Below are 25,471 nucleotides of genomic sequence, written 5' to 3'. Positions count from 1 at the left end.
TATTTGTCCTTCTCTGCCTGACTTATTTCGCTCAGCATAACACCCTCAAGGTCCATCCATGTTGCTACACATGGCCAGATTTCATTGTTTCTCATTGCCATGTAGTATTCCATGGTGTAGATAAACCACATCTTCTTGATCCATTCGTCCATTGATGGACACTTAGGCTCTTTCCATGTTTTAGCTATTGTGGAGAGTGCTGCTAGGAACATTGGGGTACGTGTGCTCCTATGCCTCAGCATTTCTGTATCCCTTGGGTAAATTCCTAGCAGTGCTATTGCTGGGTCCTAGGGGAGTTCTATTGTTAGTTTCCTGCGGAAGCTCCACACTGTTTTCCAGAGGGGCTGTACCAGTTTACATTCCCACCAACAGTGTAGGAGGGTGCCCGTGTCTCCACATCCTCACCAGCATCTCATGTTCTCTGATTTGCTCATTTTAGCCACTCTGACTGGCGTGAGGTGGTATCTCAGTGTGGTTTTGATTGGTATTTCCATGATGAGGAGGGTTGCTGAGTATCGTTTCAGGTGTCTGTTGGCCATCTGGATATTTAAATGGTTATCTTTAAATAATAGGGCTCTGCATGGTATGTTTCCCATTGTGCTTTTCTGTATTTTATACTTTCCTGTATTTCTCAACTTTTTAAATTTAATGAACCTGTATTACTTTCACAATGAAACAATACACGAAGTGACATTTAAAACTTCTTAAAACTGACTTTTGTTTATGAGTTTGAGCAGAATGTGCAATTAGGCCTATATATGTAGAGAATTCGGAATTTTAGATTTTTTTCTTTTACTCACCTAAATTTGCTTATAATTCTAGTACGTTAATGCTAAATTCCAGTTGAATCTTTGTTTTTGTGTCCATCTGTTCTTCTGGTGCCTGAGCTCTTTGAGGGTGAAGATCTGTATCTTTGTATTTTTGCCATCATCCAGGTACTGACATAAAATTATTGAATGAATAACTTGAAAGTGAAATGTCTTGACCTTTTGATTACCTTTAATCTATGTACCTTTCTTTTTTCAGAACATAGGAGTGAAAGCCACAATGAATGGTCATATTTCTAATCACCCCAGTGGCTTTGGAATGTATCCATCTCAAATGAAGTAAGTTGGAAGGTTTATATTTAATTTGTTGGGATTCTTTTTCGATTTGATTTGGTGGTTTCATAGTTTTATATTTCTAGTGAAAGGACTAACTCCACTTATTTATGTAGTTTATTCCTCATTAATATTTAATTTCTAATACTAAGACATGATAGTATTAAAAGTTTACTGTATCTGGTAAGAAAAAAGGTGGTAAAGTAATATCACCCCTCAGTGATGGTGATCTAATAGAAGACATTTTGTTCTAGTTATTTTATGTGTTATAGCTTTCTGTAGTTAAAGAAATACTTCAGAGTTTTCAGTTTCTCTGGAGCACTCTATTACTTTTATTTATAAAATATGGGCATTTGAGGAGAATTAAACGTCTCTTAGTCCAGTCTGTAAAGATACGTATTCCTGTGTAAAACAAATAAAAAGACCAGACAAGCAAACAAATTATCCCTGTGGCTTCAGGTATAATTTGAAATCACAACCCTGACGTATAGTTATTCGCAAATCTCCTTATAATTGGTTAGTAAGAGACACCAGGGGAGTATTGTCAGGTGCTGTGTTTACCTTGTCCATCAATTACACAGGCCAGAGAGTTTGACCACACTCCCAATCTTCCTCCCTTTTCTTACAATAAATATCCATTTAATCATGAATTTATAACGTTTTCCTCTATTAAGGAACTCTTATTTTGTCCCTTTATTCTGTCTTTCTATTCTAGCTTTACTTACGGCCATTTTTTCCTACCAGAATTTTTGCAGCATCCTCTGCGTGGTTACCTTGCCACTAGGTCTGGGATTATTTCCTTTAGAAAAGTTTTTGATCTTGTCACTTCCCTGTAATAGTATACATACTCCATCTAGAAAATAAAAACTTAATTCTTAGGCCCTGTATGTGCCTTCTCTATGTCTGAAGCCATGCCTCTCTTCTAGGCATACCACCACTAGATGCATTTTTCCCTCGGACACTGGGTTTGTCTTTGAGCCACTTCCACATGCCTTTTCTACACTTAACCCCCCCCTCCCCCCACGCGATCTGTAGAGCTTCTTTCCAGTCTTTTATGTTCTGCTGAAATGCCAACTTGGTGGTCACGTGTTTTTGGACATCCTGATGAAATTTATTAGTGTTACCAGATGTTACATTCTGTTGTAACTGGTTTACTTACTTGTTTTATTAGCAGAACCCTGCCCCCTGCCATAATCCTTATTCTTTTAGATTTTAGGGTTTAATAAATGTTTACTAAACGAATTTTAAAATTTCAAGTAACATGTTTACTTCACCTAGCATATTAGTAACACGAGGCTAGCCATAGGGTAAAGCTGGTCAAATTTAATGATGAAGTGTTATTTTGTATTTTAAGTTTTTATGAAAAGAATGTCTATTCCATTCTAGCCTTAGTCATTTAATACTTTTTATAACTGGATCACTGCTCATAACTCGATTTAGTATGGCAAACTTCAACCCTTCTAAGATAGTTTCAACCTTATTGAATCTTCTTGGCTAAGCTTCTGGCTTGCAGTTTGAGAGGCGGCTATGATTTGTATCTGCCTCTGTCTACACCAGGGTAGTGACATTTATGTTCTATTTCTGGACCAGAGCAGGATCTGGCTCATTTTGACAAGCCTAGGTATCATTAACTCAGTATGTTTTTAAATAAATCATGGTGATTATGGTACCTTGGAATTTTTATTTGTCATTTTGAATTTTTATTGCTTACTTTGGACTTTAACCCTGCACCATGACCATGTTTTATCACAGTGGCTACGGATCATCACCTACCTTTTCCCAAATGGACAAAGAACACAGCTCAAGAACAAGTGCAAAGGCCCTCTATGGTACGTTTGTTCATTTGATGAGGTATAATTCTGTTTCCAACTGCATTTCACAAACGAGGTTTTCAGAGTTGTAATTTGAATCCATGCCTCATTTATATTAATTGGAGTGAAGTAGTGAGAGATAAGGATTGTTGAAAAAAGAATTTTTATGAAAGCTACTAAAGCTGTGACTTATGCTTACTATCGTAGAATTTTAGAGCCACAGGTGAAATGCATCGCAGTGTTTTCTAAGGAGTCTTTTATAGGCATTAGTGTCTTAGGTGGATTTTCCTGTCCAATTATTTGTCATATGATTGTTGACCCTTATGACTGATCCATTGGATTGCTGGCTGACAGTTGACAGGACTTCTTCCTTATAGCTCGTGAACTTTTGCGTAGCATTACAGTATGAGTAACAGTCTTTACATCCTTTCTTCCTGCAATACAAAACCAGCAGGCTTTCTTCCTGATTCTTCTTTAACTTCCCTTGTCCTCTCTAAATTGTCTCATATGTAAATAATATGTTTTTTAACTTAGGTATAAAACAGAAGTCATTACTAAGAAGAAATTGAGGACTGCTGACATATACTACAAATGTTTGGGAATGCATTGTTTTCACAGGGCCTGCATGGGCTCTTATTTTGGCACAACAACAAAGAATAAGAACCGTATTATGGTTAAAAGACTCAGAATAGTGTTGTGGTTAAGAACAAAGACTCTGGAACTAGACTTCCTGGGTTCACATCCAGTTCTGTCATTTATTAGCTCAGTGAACTTGGACTAATTACCTTACCGGTCTGTACCTCATTTTGCTTATCTGTATAATGGGGGCTATGTCATAGGGTTGGTATGACAATTAAATGAGTTAGTACATGTAGAATGCGTCTGGCAGTGCCTGTATATATTTGTTACTATTGTTGACAATATCATTATTATCTACTATAGGAACTAACACCCATTTATAAATTTGGAATTCTCTCTTTTTTTTAACATTATCTAGATCTACAGTGTTTTGACGATGTTAAAAATGAACAGTTCTAAGGTTTTGTGACTCTTTTTCTGCCTGTATATTGAATGACTAGGTTTTAGGATGCAGATTATACATTCATAAGATGGATTTTATACCACACATGGATATATTTTCTTATGGCCTTGTCAGTCTGATTAATGTCAGTTTCAGTTTCCTGCACTACTATATTATGACACCCTTACCATGTCCCAGTAATTGTGAATAGTAGATCCAGAGAATATATTCAACAAATACTTATTTTATAATTAATATGTGCTCAGAACAGAGCTAGTAATAATATGGTTCTTGACTTCAAGGGACTTGCAGTCTAGAGAATGACTTGAAGGAACTGAAAAAGAAGATTTTTTGTCTTTTTGATTTTTGCGAAAACAAAATAATTCCTTCAGTCTTTCATTTCTAGGTAGATATTTATTAAGTACTTCTGTGAGCTAGGCCAAGGTCTCCAAAGTGTCTGTTTCCATGACCATTCAGTCATTCCAAAGATGATTAAGACACTTATTCATTATGCATAATTTTGGTGAGGCAGGTTAGTAAATGCATCATTATAATAAAGAGCTAAGTAAGCTTGGGTGACAGTGTGTGAGGTGCAGTGCGGTGGTCATTTCTTCTACATGGGTAGGGGCGGGGGTGGTAGTCAGAAGGGATTTCATAGACGACTTGAGCCTTGAGCTGAAATCTGAAATGTAAGTGGTGTGCTCCAGGCATTTGGGAGGCTGGCAAGTACGGTAAATAGCAGTAAGAACCCTTTATAAACTCGACTGTGAGTTCTGTGAAGTTGGGCCATATCTGCCTTGTTTGCTTCAGGATTCCCTAAGCATAAGCACAGTGACTGATGTATAATTTACGCCCAGCAAAATACTGGCAGAATGAATATAATGAACGTATGAAGTGTGAACAGTTTGGCCTTACCTGGAGGGTGGAAGGTGGTACACTGGGAAATAAGATTCGAAAAATAAACATGGAACAGTAGAAACAATCATACTAAGGAATTTGAACATTGTTTACAGGGAATGACTGGTCACTGAAGTTTTTTAGTCAGAGGAAAAATAGATCTGTCGTCTTGGGTCACTGTCATAGCAATATGGAGGATGGATATGATGAGTATGGATGGAGATAGGTTAAGTCAGACAATCTAAACAGTAGCCTTGAGACTTTTGTTAAGGAGAAAGAGTATTATTGATCATCTCACAAATACTGTAGACCCGAAAGTCTGTTCTCAGAGAGCTAAGCAAAGGGATAGGGATAAAAAAGTAGAATTCACTTCAAATTTGAATGTTTATTTTATGTTAGGAGCATCTTCATATGCTTCATAAAAACATAGATCCGGGATTGAAAATCTTCAGCTTTTAATCAGTGAATTTCTGTTTTACCCTTTTGCACGTATAGAGCAGGCCAAGGCTCCTTTCTAAGGTGAGGGGATTTGTCAGTCACATCACTTTAAGAATTTTGATTGTGAGAAAATGTGACAACTTTGTGTCATGTGACAAAAAGGAACAGTGTATAGGTAAAACAGAGGGCATAAATAAAGAGAGGGAAGGAATGGAGGAAATCCAAGAGACAAGGAAGAAAGAAGACTTAGGAAATGTGTTTGGCTTAGAAGTAAGCAGCTTTTAAGTTCCTTGAAGTTCCAGATTATGTTTCATTCCTCTTTGTATCTAATCCTCACCCCTCCCTCCCAAAAGGGGCTCTCAGTCCAATGTCCATGGAATGAATGGAATGAATGACAGGGAAGAAGTATGTTCAGATTTTGAACGAACTTTTTCAGTAAGTTGGAGTTACAACTGCAGTTAGTTAACATTGAGTGGTTAGCCTCCCAGTTTCAAGTTTTAACTTTTTTTTATTTTTTAACAGGAGGTGGTAAAGGAGAGGTTTGTAATGTAGCTTATCACGATATATGCATTTTCTTAAACATTTTTCTTTTCACAATGGTTACATCAGTTGAATAAATCTTTCAAGAGTTAATTTCTTTCCTGGGTGGTGCATGAACTTTTTTGGGATATGACGATACTATTTAGCGCACTGGAACATGAGGGTGACTGTAATGGCCATTGTTTTTTATACACCGGCCACAGGTTAGATACTGGCACCTGGAGTTTCAGGCAGCTTGTCCTTTTCACGAGAACACTTTTCAGATCTGACACTGTATGTGCCCCCTTGACTGATTCAGTAATTCAGTAACTTTCGCCTCAGAGAGGCAGCATGGGTTTTGGAGACCAAGCCATTTGGGGCCGAATCATGTCACGTCTACCAAAGCACTGCCATTTTGAACAAATGATTTTACGTGTTGGCCTCAGTTTCTTCATCTATAAAACAGAAATGAATATAATGTGGTAAGTTTATATGAGAAAAACAGAAGTAATGAGTCTGTTATGGCTTTGAGGGGAACTATAGGAGAGTTATTTTTTGTCCTGGGTCCTCAGATTAATCAAGGCCCTCATTTTGATATTTTGATGTTACCTCCAAATGATGTCATACGTCCAATGTGTGAATTACAGGGAAACTTGGACAGGATCGAGTGGTAATCTTCAAAATATTTCTTAAGCTTATATTCTAGATATTACCAAAGATAGTTTTTTTAAATAAATCTTATAAATGTGTTGTGGCCTATAGAATTATGTTGATAAATTTTGCTTCTTTTAGATATGTGTACACATATTCAACGAAAGCAGTTAAAATACACTGCACTTTAATAACCCTGTTTTGCCATTTCTTCATTATGATACAAGAAATTTCAGAGCCAGCATGTGAGAAGCTCTACATCACTAAAGTCCCTGACAACATAAATAAACAGAAAGTAAATACTAATTTCATCCTCTTCCACATACCGCACGACAGTAACATTTCATTTGGCTACTGTTATCAGGGAATTGAAAATTTTAAATATATGTGTATGTTTGCAGTTAGCCTGGTTGTCAAAATCTTTAACCACTAAAATTTAATATCATTTTTAAGGGAAGTACTCGTAAAATATGTTAAATGTTCCCTTCCATCAGGGTGTGGTGCCTGTAATCTGTCGTCAGTGACTCAGAGGGTCATTAGTTCACACTAGCTTGTGTACCCTGGTGTGTTAGAGGCTGTATCCTTTCCCTTTACACCAAATCATTCAAAATCATTTCCCTTTTGAATATCTGTGGCTGCTTTTTCTATGCGGCTGTGTCCCAGGCCTGTCACTTTCCCCTGTTGTTAACGTGCCTTCTTCTGACAATTCTTCTGATATGTATGGGCTGAGCAGCCAAACAGAAAATTTTTAGTAGAGTAAGTAGGTTCTGAGTGGGGAACCGAGAATCCTGTAAAGTCTATATATTAAAAGGTGCAAGTTTCGATGTGTAAATGTTGTGACATCGATCTGTCCTTCAGAGGACTTCTTTAAATGTGGGCTCCGCTATGTTCTGAATAGCGGAACTTCCGAGAAAAGTAACTTCCCTTTAAATGAGATATTGCCGAATTTGTAATACAGCCATTTATAATAATCAGCTGTTTAAAGTCATCCTCTATCCAGAAAAACTCAAGTTTCACAGAATCATCAGTTAGCAGTATTTCGTTGTCATCACCAACATTTATAGTAATTTTGAGATTTATATTGTTGGGGGTCCAAGCAGTACTGGGTAAACATGGTAGACGGGCACCTTCTCAAGTCTGATTCTAGCCTTAAGTGTGAACTGTTTTGCGAAGCTAGCAAGGAGGAAAATATATTTGGGGTTTTTCCTATTTTTCCTTTTTCTTCTCAAGGAAGTACTGGTAAGAATTGAATGTAAGTAATCTATAAAACGTACAGGTTCGTGTAATTGACTTTACTCTCAACTTTTCTGTATCTTTACACAGTGCTTGGCTTCTCTTCCTCATAGCAAGATTTCTAATATAGCACTTGTCTTAATAGATACAGACCCCACATATTTTACTTTTTGTACCGATCATTTCTGCTCTTCCTGTCCTTTTCTATCCTTTGATCTTGTTTGGGAGTTACTCTCTTTGTGTAACTGTCGTAATTGAAGCCCAAGCAATTTCTTACACATTTGGGTGGCATTCATGAATTAAAGCCCATTTCTCTTTTCTCCACACGCATCACTTACGGCGTGTATTTTACTTGGAGAGAACATGGAAATCTTCTTTTTTAGGAACAATTTTGTTTTAATTCTTACAAAGTACATGGTGCATGATTATATATTATCGGGAAGTTGGGCAATGTGAGAGTCAAAATACTTTGTAGAGTATGCTATTGCTTCACCTTAATCTGAACATTTTAAAGCTTCTTTTCTCCTCATGAGACAAATCAGTAAAATTAATTCTTAAATAATGCAGTTTTGTAAAAATGACTTTGTTTTTAATTAATGTTTTAAAATGTTTGTTTATTTTTGAGAGAGAGAGACAGAATGCAAGTGGGGAAGGGGCAGAGAGAGAGGGAGACACAGAATCCGAAGCAGGCTCCAGGCTCTGAGCTGTCAACACAGAGCCCGTTGTAGGGCTCGAGCTCACAAACCGTGAGATCATGACCTGAGCGGAGGTTGGATGCTTAACCGAGTGAGCCACCCAGGTGCCCCAACCTTGTTTGTTTTTAAAACAGTATGTTGGTTTGGATTACTGATGTGTCAGACTGATTGTGACCACCTAGATCATGAGAGCCTGTACTTCTCATTCAGTGTTCCTCACTGCTTCCCATGTAGTGCCTCACCTCTTTGGAAATTATGCACTGAAATACCGGGAAAAGAATTCTCCTTTACTGTGGTTGAAAGTGTTAAGTAATATGAGCAGTAATCCATTGTTTTATTTAGAGAGAGAAATAAGTACTCAGCAGCTGCTTTAATGTAACATTTTTATTCCCTTTTTAATTGTGAAATCCTTACTTTCTAAGCTATGTTTCATTTTCTGAAAAAGAGAAAATAAAATTTTCTGATTATTAGCTCTTATAAATCTTGCTGTGTATATAAACAGCAATATAGACAAAAGGGAATTACATTTAAATATTCAGACCTGCATGTTGTAATCGTTGCCATTATACTAATTCAGAGTTAAATGAAACCAACCTTTTGTCTTTTTTTAAATTAAGACTTATAGGTTTAAGCTCATAGCAAAAGTGAATGGAAGATACAGAGATTTCCTATACATCGCCCCGCATACGCATAGCCCTCAACAGCCCTCGCCAGAGTGGTGCATTTGTTACAATTGATGAACCTACATTAATACATCATAATCACTTGAAGCCTTTTTTTTTCTTAAATAGTTTATTGTCAGGTTGGTTTCCAAATAAAAACCAGTGCTCATCCCCACAAGTGCCCCTCCCCTTAATCACTCGAAGTCTTATGAAACCTGAACCTAATGTTCCTGATCTGGAAGTTGATTATCACATAACAGCTCAATAATGCTGAAACAAATCTGTAAATGCATCTCAATAATGCTAAAAAAAAAATCTGTAAGGAATTTTTATCATTGGTCACTGAATCACCTGGTTCTGTTTCTGTGGGTTTGTATAGTCTGTTATGCTGTATAAAAGCTGGTAAGAAAACCAGGAAAACCACAACCATTGGTACTATGATCAAGTTAAGTTTATTCCTAGCTCTAATTGATTCAGATTGAGAAAGCTACGGCGATAGGAACTGAGGCATTAATCTGAGAGTTGAACAGCCTATAATACAAGAAACCCAAAACTCTGCTGCCAGATTTATTCAGTTATTATTTAATACACTATTTGGCCATGATTTACACTCTTAATTTGGAAAGAAAAGTTTTCAGCCTAAAGAGGTAACAAGTCGTAGATGAGTTGGCCTTTGTCCAGATTTTGGAGCAGTCTTGGCTGTGCATTAGAATTGCCATGTACAAATCCCAGCGCCCACACTGCACCCTGGACCAATCAGGTTAGAATCACTAGCAAGTGGGACCCGGGCAATATTCTTCAAAGTTCATTCTAGTGTGCAGCCAGGGTTGAAAACCACTGTAAAGTAGGGAACATCATTAGAGGCTTTATCTGGAGTATCACTGAGACTTTATTTAGATGTCTCATACTTTCTTTAAAGGTTTTTGGTGAGATTTTCAGCTTAGGAGCATAATTACTATTTGCAACTGTATTTGAGAGTACATACGATTCTCATAAAAAAGAAATGTACCGTAATTGCCTCTTAGGAACCTTCTTTCAGAATTTCCTATTAAAATGTTAATATTAACCTTTATTTATTCATTGACTTAAATCACTGGAACTCCTAGTTTGTTTATAAATCCATTTCGTGGCGTTTGTATATTTTGAGGGTCTTTAAAATGTAATTTCTTGTAACACATACATTTTATTTATTATGCAGCATTGGAGAAAAAGCAGTTTAAGAATTTCTAAAATGGATTCTTCATTTGGAATATTAGAAATAACACCTATCTTCCAGGCAATCCGAGTGATCAGTTAATGTCATGTTTTTTACAAGTACCATCAAAAAGGCAGTGTTTTTCTATTGTACTTCTAAAATATGCTTCTATGGGATTAAAAAACTATATTAGAAAACTAGGGAGAACGAATTCTTACTTCGTACTGAGAAACTTAAATTATAAAACACGCCATCGGGCTTCAGCTGTATTTGCCAATCACTCACCTGAAAGATTCAGTGAAGCATTTGCATGCATGTCCTGGGGCTGCCACATCACAGCTGGGTACCATGGCAACCATTGCCCTTTCTTGTGCTGTGTAGGTCTGACCACAGGAAACAGAACCACCTTCATGTTCTGAGTCTGCCATAGGGAGTTGTGCTAGAAAATGATAAACCAGTGATTCTGAAATAGTGATTTTCTTTCTTTTTTAAAATATAATTTATTGTCAAGTTGGCTAACATACAGTGTATACAGTGTGTTCTTGGTATTGGGGATAGATTTCCATGATTCATCACTTACATACAACACTAGTTAGAAATAGTAATTATTTCTAAAAGTGCTTTTGTCAGAAATGTTCCTCAGTTACATATGGTATTTCAGTGGTTCTCCCGAGAACAGTTACCTATGTGTTAATATCTCACCTTGATTAATTCTCAGCTAAGAGTCAGAAAAATCATGGTTGTTTCTTTTCTTGATATGTAGAATACAGGCGTGTAAGTGAAGGTTATGTTTTATATGTTGGAATAGAAAATTTAGGGTGAAACCAGATCTTTCTTTTTGATCACATTATTTTGGTAGGAACAGATGGATCGTACTTCTTCAGGTCATCATCCAAACAAAAAAAGAAAGGTAGCAGATACTGAATTTTGTAGTGTGTCTTTCTATTAAATACCTTTAATGCTGCAAAAACAAAAATAGAGTATATTGGAATAATATCAGACTGACGTAATATAAAGGACATAGATATTTTTCATCTAAGTTTCAGATAAATATATGAAACTGTAATGTAATATAATATGAAACAATAATTTATCATAGTTAATATGAAACAATAGTTTATCAGAGTTTTAAAAAATTCTGTTAACATTCCTAATCTGTATATGTGCTTTATATTTTTGTACTTGGTTTGAGTTCATGTTCAGCAGAACTTTTCAACGTCTAAAGTTGTAGGATGGTCTAAAGCTTTCATATTAACTGAATTTATATTTGAAAAACAATTGGATATCAGGAAAGTTAAGAGATGTGTGTGTGTGTGTGTGTGTGTGTGTGTGTGTGTGTGTATTAGTACTGTAGGAGTTTTGAGGTTTGATCTTATTTAACCCTTTTATTTTACAATAAGAATGCTGCGGTCTAAGCACCTTGCCCATATTTAGTGTCCTACTTAGTGACAGAGCCAAAGCCAGAATCAATAATCTCCTGGTCCCTACTTAGGGTTCTTTTTCATCATAGCATTCTGCTTTAGGAAAAATAGGGCAACCCTGAATTTACAAATAAGCAAGTTACTTGATTAGAAAGTAACGTGCAAAATATTGCCTCCCCATATTTTATATTTTATTTTGGTTTTGCAGCATTTTACAAAAGAAAATAAAGGTTTATTTTTGCTTTTTAGAGTGTGGTGTGGTAACTTTCCACCTGACTTTCTTATATTTTCTAACAGCTGCTATCTACAATTTTGAGTATCATATTTGTTTGTTCTCTAGCTATGTGGAAACTGTTAAAGTTTAATGGCACTCAGTATGATTGAATTATGTTTTTAATCTCCTCTGACACTCTCCATAGATTGGATGTTGTGAAAGGAGATGTTCCTTAATAGTGGCCATTATTTGGATAATGTAGTCTAACTCACAGAATACAGTATCTGTGACAGTATTTGCAACTGTTTTATTCTCAGTACATTAGGTGAGAGTTACAAGCCAGTTTTCATCTTTCTTTACTGAAGAGTAGGTATCTGATTGATAAAACCCTTAATTAAATAACTTTTTTCTACAACATGAATACTCTAAATTTTATCTTTGAGATTCTGATAATTTGTATTGGCTCAAATTGTTCTTGCATACCATTTAAGCTTTCTGGTGGCTTTTTCATTTAATGTGAATAATGAGTGTTTTCAGATACACCACACAATGGTGACTTGTCAGCTACCGTATTTATACGTGAGATAGACTAGTTTTAGAGATGGCCACAAGACCCTGGTACATGAACTTTAGCCTGTTAGTGGATAAATAATGGCTTTTTCAACTTCTCTTTCAGAACAAAGGAAGAATTATGCTCGGGACAGTGTCAGCAGTGTGTCCGATACATCCCAATACCGTGTTGAAGTAAGAGGTTTTGATGTTTGCTAAAATGTAGAATGAACCTTGAGGGACATAAGAATTTGGTAGTAAAATCAGAATTATGTTTTATTTTATTCCTATGATCAACTATGAATTGTGTTCACCTTTTTTCTTTCAGCTTTTTGTAAAATTTAGATGTAAAATATCAAAGTATCTAGTTAGTCTGGGGTCTATATAGATTAAAATAACTACTCACTTATGGTTGTCAGCCTTATTTTGGTTAAAAACAGGACAAAGGCTTCTATTTTATATTACAGAATCTTGAACTTAATGCCTTTGGTGATTTCACTGAATGATTTAGTTTTATTTTTAATTTTACCTAAAGTCATTAGTAGTCCTACTTAAACAATGGCTTTCTTGTTTAGTTTTCCTGTGTTATTATCTGTTAAGCTATCTTAACTGGACTCTATTTAGGTGACTTTTGCATGTAATAGAAAATATTTAAGTAGGAAGTACATGTCTAAGTGCTCTTACTTTCATTTTTCTACCCATAGCAAGCATACTTAATTAGACTTAAAGTTTTGTTTCAGGGCATGCATGAATGGCTCAGTCAGTTAAGTCTCCGACTCTTGATCTCAGCTCAGGTCGTGATTTCACAGTTCATGGGATCGAGCCCTGCATTGGGCTCTGTGCTGACAGCCTGGAGCCTCCTTGGGATTACCTCTCTTTCAGTCTCTCTCTCTCTCTCTCTCTCAAAAATAAATAAACTTTAAAATTTTGTTTCAGTTCAGTGAAGATTTCAACAGTTTTACAGTAGTAGTTGACTACTTCTCTCATTTATCAATGTCCGTAGTTTTCAAGCAGCAGTGTAGCTTGCCTACTGGTATTCAGCACTTAAGTAACCAATGGAATAAAATGGGAGGGATCGGTTTTAGGAGAATGTTGTTTAAGCTGTTTAGAATTTATTTATGTTGTTTATGTAGCTTGACATGGCTCAGTATTAAACAGATTTAGGAATTTTGTGACTCAAGGCACCAATGCTTGTATTCAACAAAACCCAACTTGACTTCATCATCTCAGGAAGATAGCCATGAGGTTATAGGTACTTTGTGTTGGTTCCTCACTGCTCTACTCGCTGACTTCAATGAAGTTACCATTGCTTTCTTTTGGAAAATGTGTACTAAGAGATGGTGCATGTTATATATATTTTTCCTTTTTGTCAATCATAAGCACTTGACTACCTTTGTTCTGGATCGGAAAGACGCGATGATAACTGTTGATGATGGAATAAGGAAGCTGAAATTGCTTGATGCCAAGGGCAAAGTGTGGACCCAAGATATGATTCTTCAAGTGGACGACAGAGCTGTGAGCCTGATTGACTTAGAATCAAAGGTAAGCTTGTAAAATTTGGACTATTTTACTTCTAAGAAAGTTGCACAGGTATGTATGTTTACAAACAGGTCCTATTGTTTAAAAGTGGATGAAGGTTGGAGAAAGGAAAATATTTTGTTGGTGTTTTTAAAGAAGAAATATACTGCATACACATAATGCACGAAAAATCAGTTCCTGAAACTAAAGATAGAGGGATCCATGTTCTGTTGTTTTTATTTAAACCACAAATGATGAGATGGAGGAAGTGAGAAAAAATTTCAAAGTACTGAAGTAAGGCCCCAATAGCCCTTTATGACATATATTAATTACATGCTAGGCCATACCATCTCCCAGGAAATGAGTGACCTGTGGTGAAGGGATGTGCCTATGTGTGCGTATTAACTTCTTCCCAGCACCTTTATTTTGCACTATGCTGGCAAATGAGATGCTGGAGTTCCTAAAACAGCACTTTTCTGAGCCCCATCATTTAATAAGCCCTAGAGTTGCTAAGGTAAAGAATACAACTCGTATAGTCATTTTAGAGTATCCTGATAGGACTTGGAATAAAATTTGCCCTTTCTTTTATCAGTCACATCCATTGTACCCTGGGAGAGAATAGCAACTGAGTGCCTCTCTGATCCCCATGGTTTCAAGTAATTCTAGAGAAGGGATATTATTTAATTTACTTTTGCAAAGGAAGAAAATTCGTTACTTCCCTGGTACTCTGAGAAACTGCATTTTATTCTGATGGAACCAGTATTTCTTGTTTTGCCTTCACTGGATCTCAGAGAATCAGAATTTAGAATGAATTTATGGTGTGATATATGTGTCTATGTACTGTCTGTAGCAAAAGTTGATGCTTTTTATTTTTATTTTTTATTAATTTATTTTTATTTATTGGAGATATTGTATTTTCTTTACTTCAAAAAATCACTGTGAGGAACCTGGTGGCTCAGTCAGTTAAGCGTCCGACTTCGGCTCAGGTCATGATCTCACGGTCTGTGAGTTCGAGCCCTGCGTCAGGCTCTGTGCTGACAGCTCAGAGCCTGGAACCTACTTCGGATTCTGTGTCTCCCTCGCTCTCTCTGCCCCTCCCTTGCTCTCACTCTGTCTCTCTCTATCTCTCAAAATAATAAATAAACATTAAAAGTTTTTTTTTTTTTTTAAATCACTGTTTCTCCCATCATGACCCACTTACTATTTGTATAAAGGCATTAGTGTCACAATAAACACTTTAAATATATCTCATGGAATTCAGAATTCTGATTGTGAACAGAAAGTTCATTTGTTTAAGAATTATTTATCAGTATTTTATTTAGGTGGGCTGTTTACAGGTTAAACTTTTATACTACCAAGCATCTTAATCACTTTGAAGAATATAATTTTTAGTGAGATCCTTCTGGCCCAGCTGTTTGATATTTTTGGCTGGAATATATATATATATATATATATATATATATATATATATTTTTTTTCCATCTGAGAGATTCATTGAAATAAAAAAAATGTACAAATGATGTGTTATTTGTAGCCCTACATTTATAATCACAGAAGGTAGAGACTTCTGCGTATGACTGAGTATGACTGTTCAATGTTCAAGTAAAAAAAAATTTTGACACTATATAGCCAGAGGGGGGGAAATGTACGATGGGGAATAATTTGGAAAGAGACCTCAGTTTACTTCTTTTTCTCTTAAAGGCATCATTTCTACTCCACAACCTGAGGAAGTTAGTGTTACTAAGTTCAGTATTTCTTCTGTTTATTAAGAAGGTAACTGCGCTCCTCTGCCAAATACTTCCTTTCTGTTGCTTTTTCTCCCACTCACCTTCTGGCCCTGCCTTGCTTCTCTGCTGTCATCTTGTATCTCCTCATGTATCATCACCTCCCCTCCTAGGTGTTTACTTGGATTCGCTGTCGGTGTGATTTGCACACTTTAAAAATGAGGTATCCAGTGCCCAGAGCTTTTTGTGGAATCGATTTTATTTATACAACAAAAATTAAGACAAGTTATGTTTTTACTTTGTTTATAGAATGAACTAGAGAATTTCCCTTTAAACACAATCCAGCACTGCCAAGCTGTGATGCATTCCTGTAACTATGATTCAGTCCTTGCCCTGGTGTGCAAAGAGCCAACTCAGAACAAGCCGGATCTTCATCTGTTCCAGTGTGATGAGATTAAGGTAAATGAATGGTGTATTTTTTTCCCCTCTGAGTAGATATTCTGACAGCTTTTGGATTATCTACTGTAGTCATATGACCAGTGGATTTCAGTTTCTTAGGATTTTGTAAGGAAAACAAATACCTCAGTATGTTCCTGAGGGCTTCTAAAGAGAAAATAGAGTAGTATTTAAAAAAATGCATGCTACTTATAAAAAAAAAAACAGGCATAGAAAATATATTAAATTCTTCATTGAGTTACTTGGACTTTAATTAAGAACTGATTCTTCAAGAATCACGCCTCATGGTCAAAAAGTAATCATACCATCTTATTTTATTCTGCACTAACCATAGATTACTGCAATGGAACACTTAGACACTTTCCATGATATGGATTTAAAGTTCATCGTTTAATTATGTGTCTTGAATAATTGCTCAAGAAATATAATCGCCAAGTGATAATGTGAAAGTAGTTAAGCACAGTTACCAGTAAAAACATGCTATCTCTTGAAGATTTGTATTTCAAAGTACACTGTCATTTTCAAATGATTATAACTTGTGATGATTTGTTGGACATTAGAAATTATCATCAACCTTGATTATCTTTATTTCATGAGTTTATTTCTCCAAAAGGGAAATCATTTTGGATTGGGTTGATTGGTGCTTTGCCAAGGCAGTTATTTATCACTGTGATTTTATATTATAAAACATACAGGTAATTTTTATCTTACAATGAAGTGCTGGAAGATTAGCATAAAGTGTTACTTGATCTTTTCCGTATTTCTTTGACATTAAAATATGATAAATTAGATTGTCACCAGTATGTTTTATAATTTTCTTTTTTTTTCATTTATTTATAGATGACTTTCTAAAAGCCTTACTTGAACTATGGCATTAGGTGGTTTACATATGTAACGTTTATCAAAATTTTATATAGTACTATTTGAAAGTCATAAAGGGTATTAAGAATTTTACAGGGTTATTGGCACCTGGGTGGCTCAGTTGGTTAAGTTTCGTATTCTTCATTTCAGCTCAGGTCATGATTTCATGGTTCGTGAATTCAAGTCCCGCATGGAGCTCTGCACTAACAGCACAGAGCCTGCTTGGGATTCTCTCTCTCCCTCTGTCTCCGCCCTTCCCTCACTTGCTCCCTCTCAAAATAAACATTAAAAAATTGTGCGGGGTTAGATTTGTTAAGTATTAAGTTAGTATGAAAGTGTGTATTTTCTCTGGAAACATGAATTATAGTGAAATTAAAATAATTTGAAAACAGAGGACTATACTAAAAGACACTTTAAGTCTGGTGTTTGCCTCAGTGTTCTAAAACTTACCCCAAAACTAATAGTTACTGTGCTGAGTAAAGTGTGTGGATTTCAGTCTTGGAAATAAAGAACTTTTTTATCTGATAAGGGATGGTGGTATTGATGAGTCTGAAACAGATTTACTGAATTATTGTTTTATCTAAGTAGAGCTCAACACCATATACGCAGCTATCTGGTTTTACTCATTAGTGCCATATTCTCCATGAGACCATATTTTCCAGAGACTTTGAAAATATAAACACGATGATATATGATGTGGTTTCTTTCATATGGGTCATGTTGCAACATCACTTTTGAGTTACAAAGTTTCGTTTTTATTTTTTTTCAAGTTTCTTTATTAGGGGAGTTTACACAACAGTTCTGCCCACTTCTGTAGTAAAATTTTTCTTAGAAATATGATAGCCCCTCCCAAAAAAGAAATATGATAGCCCTCCCCCTCATAGGAAATTCAGGGTTCCTAGACATCTTCAGGGTTTTTTTAAATTAATTATTTATTTTTTAATTTACATCTAAGTTAGCATATGATGCAACAATGGTTTCAGGAGTAGATTCCTTAATGCTCTTTGCCCACTTAGCCCACCCCCCTCCACAACACCTCCAGCAACCCTCTGTTCTCTATGTTAAGAGTCTCTTATGTTTTGTCCCCCTCCCTGTTTTTATGTTATTTTGCTTCCCTTTCCTTATGTTCATCTGTTTTGTATTTTGAAGTCCTCATGTGAGTGAAGTCATAACGATATTTGTCTTTCTCCGACCGACTAATTTCACTTAGCATAATACCCTCTAGTTCCATCTATGTAGTTGCAAATGGCAAGATTTCATTCTTTTGATTGCCGAGTAATACTCCATTGTGTGTATGTATATATATATACAGTATATTGATCAACAGTAGTTGATTTTTGCTTTGGTTTCCCTTGCCTCTGGAGATGTGTTGAGTAAGAAGTTGCTGCTACCAAGGTCAAAAAAGTTTTGCCTGCTTTCTCCTCTAGGGTTTTGATGGCTTCCTGTCTTATGTTTAGGTCTTGCATCCATTTTGACTTATTTTTGTGGATGGTGTAAGAAAGTGGTCCACGTTCATTTTTCTGCATGTTGCTGTCCAGTTTTCCCAGCACCCTTTGCTAAAGTGACTGTCTTTATTCCATTGGATATTCCTTCCTGCTTTGTCAAAGATTAGTTGGCCATATGTTTGTGGGACCATTTCTGGGTTCTCTATTCTGTCCCATTGATCTGAGTTTCTGTTTTTGTGCCAGCACCATACTGTCTTGATGATTACAGCTTTGTAATACAGCTTGAGGTCCAGGATTGTGATGCCTCTAGTTTTGGTTTTCTTTTTCAAGGTTACTTCAGCTCTTCAGAGTCTTTTCTGATTCCATACAAACTTTAGGATTGTTTGTTCTAGCTCTGTGAAGAATGCTAGTGTTATTTTGATGGGTATTCCATTGAATATGTAGATTGCTTTGGGTAGTATTGACATTTTAACAATATTTCTTCTTCCTATCCAGGAACATGGAGTATTTTTCCATTTTTTGTGTGTCTTCAGTTTCTTTCATAAGCTTTCTATAGTTCTCAGTGTTTAGATTTTTTCACTTCTCTGGTTAGATTTATTCCTAGGTATTTTATGGGTTTTGGTGCAATTGTAAATGGAATCGATTCCTTGATTTCATTTTTTTATTGCTTCATTATTGGTATACAGGAATGCAACTGATTTCTGTGAATTGACTTTATATCCTGCGACTTCATGGATCTGAATTCATGGATCAGTTCTAGCAGTTCTTTGGTGGAATCTTTTGGGTTTTCCATATAGAGTATCATGTCATCTGTGAAGAATGAAAGTTTGACCTCCTCCTGGCCTGTTTGGATGCCTTTTATTTCTTTGCGTTGTCTGATTGCTGAGAGTAAGGTTTCCAATATTATGTTAAATGACCGTGGTGAGAGTGGACATCCCTGTCGTGTTCCTGATCTCAGGGGGAAAGCTCTCAGGTTTTCTCCGTTGAGGATGATATTAGGGGTAGGTTTTTCATATATGTCTTTTATGATCTTGAGGTATGGTCCTTCTATCCCTACTTTCTTAAGGGTTTTTATCAAGAAAGAATGCTATATTTTGTCAAATGCTTTCTCTGAATCTATTGAGAGGATCATGTGGTTCTTGTCCTTTCTTTTTATTGATGTGATGTATTGCATTGATTGTTTAGCAGATATTGAACCAGCCCTGCATCTCAGCTATAAATCCCACTTGGTCACGGTGAATAATTTTTTTGATGTATTGTTGGATCTGGTTGCCTATCTTGTTGAGGATTTTTGCATCCATGTTCATCAGGGAAATTGGTCTATAGTTTCTCCTTTTTAGTTGGGTCTTTGTCTGGTTTTGGAATCAAGGTAATGCTGGCTTCATTGAAAGAGTTTGGAAGTTTTCCTTCCATTTCTATTTTTTGGAACAGCTTCAAGAGAATAGGTGTTAACTCTTCTTTAAATGTTTGGTAGAATTCCTCTGGTAAGCCATCTGGCCCCGGACTCTTGTTTTTTGGGAGATTTTTGATTACTAATTCAATTTCTTTACTGTTATGGGTCTGTTTGAATTTTCTATTTCTTCCTGTTTCAGTTTTAGTAGTTTATATATTTCCAGGAATTTGTCCATTTCTCCCGGATTGCCCGTTTTATTGGCGTATAATTGCTCGTAAGGCATCTTCAGTTTTATTTAACATCCCATGTAACAGAGAGCCTTTGACTTAATGTTTATTATGTCTTCCTGAAAGTAAGAGATTCTTATGGAAGTAACACTGAACTAGGGTGCATTAGCCCTCACATTTAATTAGGAATGTGACCTTGGCCAAGCCATCATGAGTATTCTTCAGTTTCATTAATTTTATATAAAAAAGGAGAACAGATTAGATAATCTTCAGGTTTCCTTTCAGCTTTAAAATTTTATGATTATCTGTACTTATGGTAAAAGAATATGCAACATACATATCTGAGAAAAACATATATAGTTACAGAGAACAAGCAGAAATAAAAAATAGAATTTAAATATATCCTAGCAAGAATCTAATATGTAGTAATAATCACTGGTCATAATTAAAGATCTTCACTACTACTCTCACCTTGTTTCTCAACAAAACCCAATCAGATATGCTTGTTGGGAGAGTATTAGAGAAGTCAATCGTTTGGAGAAAGTTAACTTTTACCTGAAATGACAAAGTAAAGTGGTTATCCAAAAGGATACTACCTAGTGTTGGGGGGTTCATTCCATGATTAGAGTGTATTTGTCCTAAACTGGGAGTATCTGCTGGGACTGAGTGATGTGTTTCAGTAGGTTTTAGGTGCCCACTGGATCCTGAGGATGAGAATGGGGAAGGAGATCTGTTCCTCACACGTGCACTTCTATTTCCTTCATTTCCTCTTAGGTAGAGATTTTCACCCAGTTATACTTTGTGTGTATGCCTATATTTCCAGAATATACAAATCCCTCTCCTCTTTGCCTTCATGCAAGGATAGCTTTTGTCTAAACTATTGGAATCGGGACTAGATAATCTTTAAAAAATTCTTCGCTTTTTAAATTGTGTCTTTGGGGTACCTGGGTGGCTCAGTCAGTTAAGCGTCTGACCCTTGATTTTGGCTCAGGTCATGATCTCATGGTTTGTGGGGTCAAGCCCTGTGTGGAGCTCTCAGCTGACAGAGTGGAGCCTGCTTGGGATTCTCTCTCTCCCTCTCTCTCTATCTGCCCCTCCCCCACTTCCACTCTCTCTCAAAATAAACAAAATAAATAAATTTTGTCATTATAAAGTTTGCCATCAAAAAAATGCAAGAGGGGCGCCTGGGTGGCTCAGTCAGTTGGGCGGCTGACTTCGGCTCAGGTCATGATCTCACGGTTCATGGGTTCGATCCCCGCGTCGGGCTCTGTGCTGACAGCTAGCTCAGAGCCTGGAGCCTGTTTCAGATTCTGTGTCTCCCTCTCTCTCTCTGATCCTCCTCTGCTCATGCTGTTTCTCTCTCTCAGAAGTAAGTAAAATGTTATAAAAAACTTTTTTTTCAAAAAACTCCAAGAGTCATGTTTTGAAAGCACATTAAAAAGAAAAAAAGAAAACACTTTTGTGTCAAGACACTTACTGATTCAGACAGGAAACATAATTAATCTCTTTTTTTGTTGTTGTTTGTACCTACATATCAAGACAAGAAAAATCTATGACCTCCTGTCTTTCATTGCAGGCAAACCTCATTAGTGAAGACATTGAAAGTGCAATCAGTGACAGTAAAGGAGGGAAACAGAAGAGGCGGCCCGAAGCCCTGAGGTAAAAACATTGAAAGAGATTGAGGGGCAGACTTGTTTCATTGTTAGAAAAGTTTTTTCATATGTGGTTTTTTGTTTTGTTTTTTGCTCTGAAGATTTAGAAGGGTTGTCTTCAGTGAAGGTATATTTTAGAGATTACAACCTATGATTTCAACTCATTTGCTCTTCTGAGCTTGTCGGTATATGTATGCATGTTTTCTCTCTGTGTTTCTGGTCTTTCTCTGAGAAGGCTTCTCCCACGTGTGTTGTCCAAGAGAGTCGGAACTGATGAGTGACATTTTAAGGGAAGGTCAGTCTAGGGGAACAGAAATAGATATGAGGAATAGAGTTAGTTCGCAGCCTTTCCAAATCATAGGAGACCCAGAAAAAAAAAAAAATTGAACCTAGTGATCAGTTGAATTAAAATTATTTTAATTATTTAATTTAACTTAATATTAATTTAATTATTTAATATATTTAATTATATGTATTTCATATACATTTGTAGATATACATAATATGAAATGGTTAGGAAACCCTTTCTGTTCTACCCCTTGACATAGTTCCTAAGGTTGAAGAACTAATATCATAAATAGAGAATTGATAGAAAAGAAGATGGTAAAAAGTTCTATTTTTTTTTCCCATCTTTTTCTAGGATGATCTCCAAAGCTGACCCTGGTATACCTCCTCCACCGAGAGCTCCAGCTCCGGTGCCACCTGGGACTGTTACCCAGGTGGATGTGAGAAGTCGGGTGGCGGCCTGGTCTGCATGGGCAGCCGACCAGGGGGACTGTGAGTGTTTCCAGGAACTGCTACTTCTTAAACATTTACTTTGGGTTGTGACATAGTTCTTGCTTTCAAGTTCTGAGGCTGATTTCTGAGCTAAAGCCTGAGCTTGGCTTTTTTAATGGAAACAAATCTGGAAAAGGAAATTTAAGCCTTGGACACTATAAGACTATTGTATGTGAGAGTTCAGGCCAGTTATTTAAATAAATATGGTGTTAGGATTACAATCTTTTTTTTGTCTTTTAATGCAATCAAAGATGGGAAGTTTGACTTGTTAACAAAAAGATAGTAACACAGTATATATATACCAAACAAGAGCCTACCCGTTTGTTTGTTTGTTTGTTTGTTCGTTTGTTTTAAAGACTATACTTCAAAATTCTTTCCATTATTATTATCTTACCAATGTCCTATTTGGAAGAAGTGTTGTGTCTTCATGGAAAGGATGTCAGGGTAATATCAGGACAAGAGCAAAAGGCATTCTCCATATAGCTAAGCTTGTCAGAGGGGCCATTGTGTACACCATCATTTACCTTGACCTTCTTTTTTAAAGACCATCACAGCATAGAACACAGTATAACATTTTTTATATGTCAGTGTTGTTTTTTTTTTACCAAATCTACAAATTTTTATGACTGATAATGCCTTGACGATGTGTTTGGTCCAATGTCTTCATTACAAGGGTGAATGATTGTGATCCAGCAAGTTCGAATTTGATGAAGCCTCACTCTTTTGCCTCATAGTTCAATAGGCTTCGTAAATCACTTATTCTTGATGTAGTAAAGCATTATTCATCCAGGATATCCTGCAGTGTAGTTAAACAGTAGAACTTGGTGGCCAAATTGAGTGACACTGGGCTTTATTTTGAATCTGATGGGTCGAAAATTAGACTCTGGAGTCAGACCAGGATCTGTGTACCATTGGACAGTATCTCTCCGTGCTTCAACCTCACTTGTGAAATGGGGGTAATAACTCATGGGTTGCTGTGAATCTGAAAGCAAGTAATGTCTGTAACAGTATCTACTGCAGCATAGTTCACATAATGTGTGGCTGGTCTCACTTTTGCCAAATGGAGTTCATTTTATTTCTGAAATGCTTTCCATTTTATTTAGGTTGGTTTTTTTTTTTTTGTTTTTGTTTTGTTTTTTTTTTGATATCCTTAAAGGTTTTTTTTGTTTTGTTTTGTTTTTTTTTAGAGATTTACACACATAAGCCCAGCTACCAAACAGATGAAAGAAAGAAACCTTTGAAACATCCATGTATCAAAAATGGAGTAACAGAATTATTTAACTTTTATAACAATTTCTGTTTTTAGAAATTATATAGATTTCTGTTATCCATTTTTCTTGTAAAATTTTGTGTTTAAAAAAAACTAATAGAAGTTCATAGTGTTTCTTACTTTTTGTTCTTATGGTACTTTGTTACTGTTCCTGTTTGGTGGGAGAGATGTGGGTTTTGAGAGAGATCAAAATGGTCTTCCTTGAAGTTGAGGAAGGATAAGACATCTTAAGTTTACAAGTATTCTGAATAAACTTGTAAAAACATCTAAAACTAATATAATTTACAAAAAAGAGGAAATTTTGTTTCTGGGGTGTTTCTGAGCTCTCATTAGGTTTTGTCTAAAATATGCTGTACATTCTAATCTATTTAAATTAGAGTGAGAAAGGGTTTTCAGAATTTCTAATTTACTACTAGACCAAATAGAACATAACACTTATCAGTGTCTGGAGCTGGCCCAGTTTTTAGTTGGAAATCCACTGCCCCCCCTTCCCCCAAAAGTATCTTTTGGTCCCTCTGAAGGCTCTGGCTGACTCAGGCTAAACATCTCCTTTGAATCCTTGACATAGCCTTACCCATGACTTCCAAAAGTGATCTCTGTAGGAGAGTGGCCGAAGGGCTCCTAAGTGTTGCCACAGAGCTTGAAAAAGTCTGTAAGATACTATACCTCACCCGCCAAGTGATATTTTGGGACCTATCTGGAGTTCCTACCAGCTATATTTCAAGTTCAACTTGCTGCTTTCTGTAGTATACAATACCCAAGAAAGTAGCTAACCCTTGCAAAATAGCATTTAACTGGTAAGATTTCATGAATATAAATTCTAATTATCTAAAGTACTTTACTTAATAGCCACTAATTAAGTTTCCTAAGACTCTGTAATTTCTTCTTTTAGGGGGGCCTACGTATTCCATTTATGGGGAAAGTTAGGCATAAAAGAGGCATAACAATACAGAGTTTTGAGTATTTTCTGTAGTTCTCTGTATTGAATATCATGAGTCATGATGATGTATTATGAGTTATATTTCCATTATTGATGATACATTTTTCCTGTTTCATCTCTACAGTTTTTTTTTTTAATTCCACCTACTGTGAAATGTTTGTAGAAGTATCTGTGTTTAGTGCTAGTGTTAACCAGGAAGGAGATCATGATAATGACCTTATCATTAACATCATGCATTAGCTAAATGAGCTAACTCAACATCTTGAATGCTCTTAAGATATTTATAATTTAATTTACAAACCCTGTAGTGTATTTATACTTTTAAAGTTTAAGTCAGTGAGCCCAACATTATGTGTTTTGAGCTTAATGACATTTTATTTATTTATTTATTTATTTTAATGTTTTATTTATTTCCAGGAGAGAGAGACAGCGTGAGTAGGGGAGGGTCAGAGAGAGAGGGAGTCACAGACTGAAACAGGCTCCAGGCTCTGAGCTGGCAGTCAGCACAGAGCCCGACGCGGGGCCCGAACCCATGAACTGCGAGATCATGACCTAAGCGAAAGTCGGACGCTTAACCGGCTAAGCCACCTTTAAAAAGCACTTTACTGTCAGAATTTATTTTCATTTTTAAAAAAAATTTTTTAATGCTTATTTTTGAGAGAGAGAGAGAGAGAGAAAGACAAAGCATTAGCAGGGGTAGGGGGAGAGGCCGAGAGGGAGACACAGAATGTGAAACAGGTTCCAGGCTCTGACTGTCAGCACAGAGCTCAGTGCAGAGCTCGAACTTAGGAACAGTGAGATC

General features: G+C 36.2%; 1 protein-coding gene across 2 annotated transcripts in view; it reads left to right on the top strand.

Annotated features, from left to right (window-relative positions):
• EPS8 (epidermal growth factor receptor pathway substrate 8) overlaps positions 1–25,471 on the top strand; it is a 186,883-nt gene that overhangs the window by 119,749 nt on the left and 41,663 nt on the right. For both annotated transcript variants that reach the window (XM_039244659.1, XM_039244658.1), the window contains exons 3-9: positions 1,027–1,106; positions 2,853–2,929; positions 12,534–12,601; positions 13,787–13,948; positions 15,958–16,107; positions 21,607–21,689; positions 22,323–22,459. In XM_039244659.1, the coding sequence (XP_039100590.1) occupies positions 1,048–1,106; positions 2,853–2,929; positions 12,534–12,601; positions 13,787–13,948; positions 15,958–16,107; positions 21,607–21,689; positions 22,323–22,459 (736 nt within the window). In that variant the 5' untranslated portion in view covers positions 1,027–1,047. The remainder of the gene's footprint in view (positions 1–1,026; positions 1,107–2,852; positions 2,930–12,533; positions 12,602–13,786; positions 13,949–15,957; positions 16,108–21,606; positions 21,690–22,322; positions 22,460–25,471) is intronic.

This window comes from Hyaena hyaena, unplaced genomic scaffold, assembly GCF_003009895.1.
Source record: "Hyaena hyaena isolate Hyena2069 unplaced genomic scaffold, ASM300989v1 scaffold_247, whole genome shotgun sequence".
Classification (NCBI taxonomy): domain Eukaryota; kingdom Metazoa; phylum Chordata; class Mammalia; order Carnivora; family Hyaenidae; genus Hyaena; species Hyaena hyaena.
The sequence above is the reverse complement of the archived record's forward strand: the minus strand, read 5'-3'. Positions and strand labels throughout refer to the sequence as shown.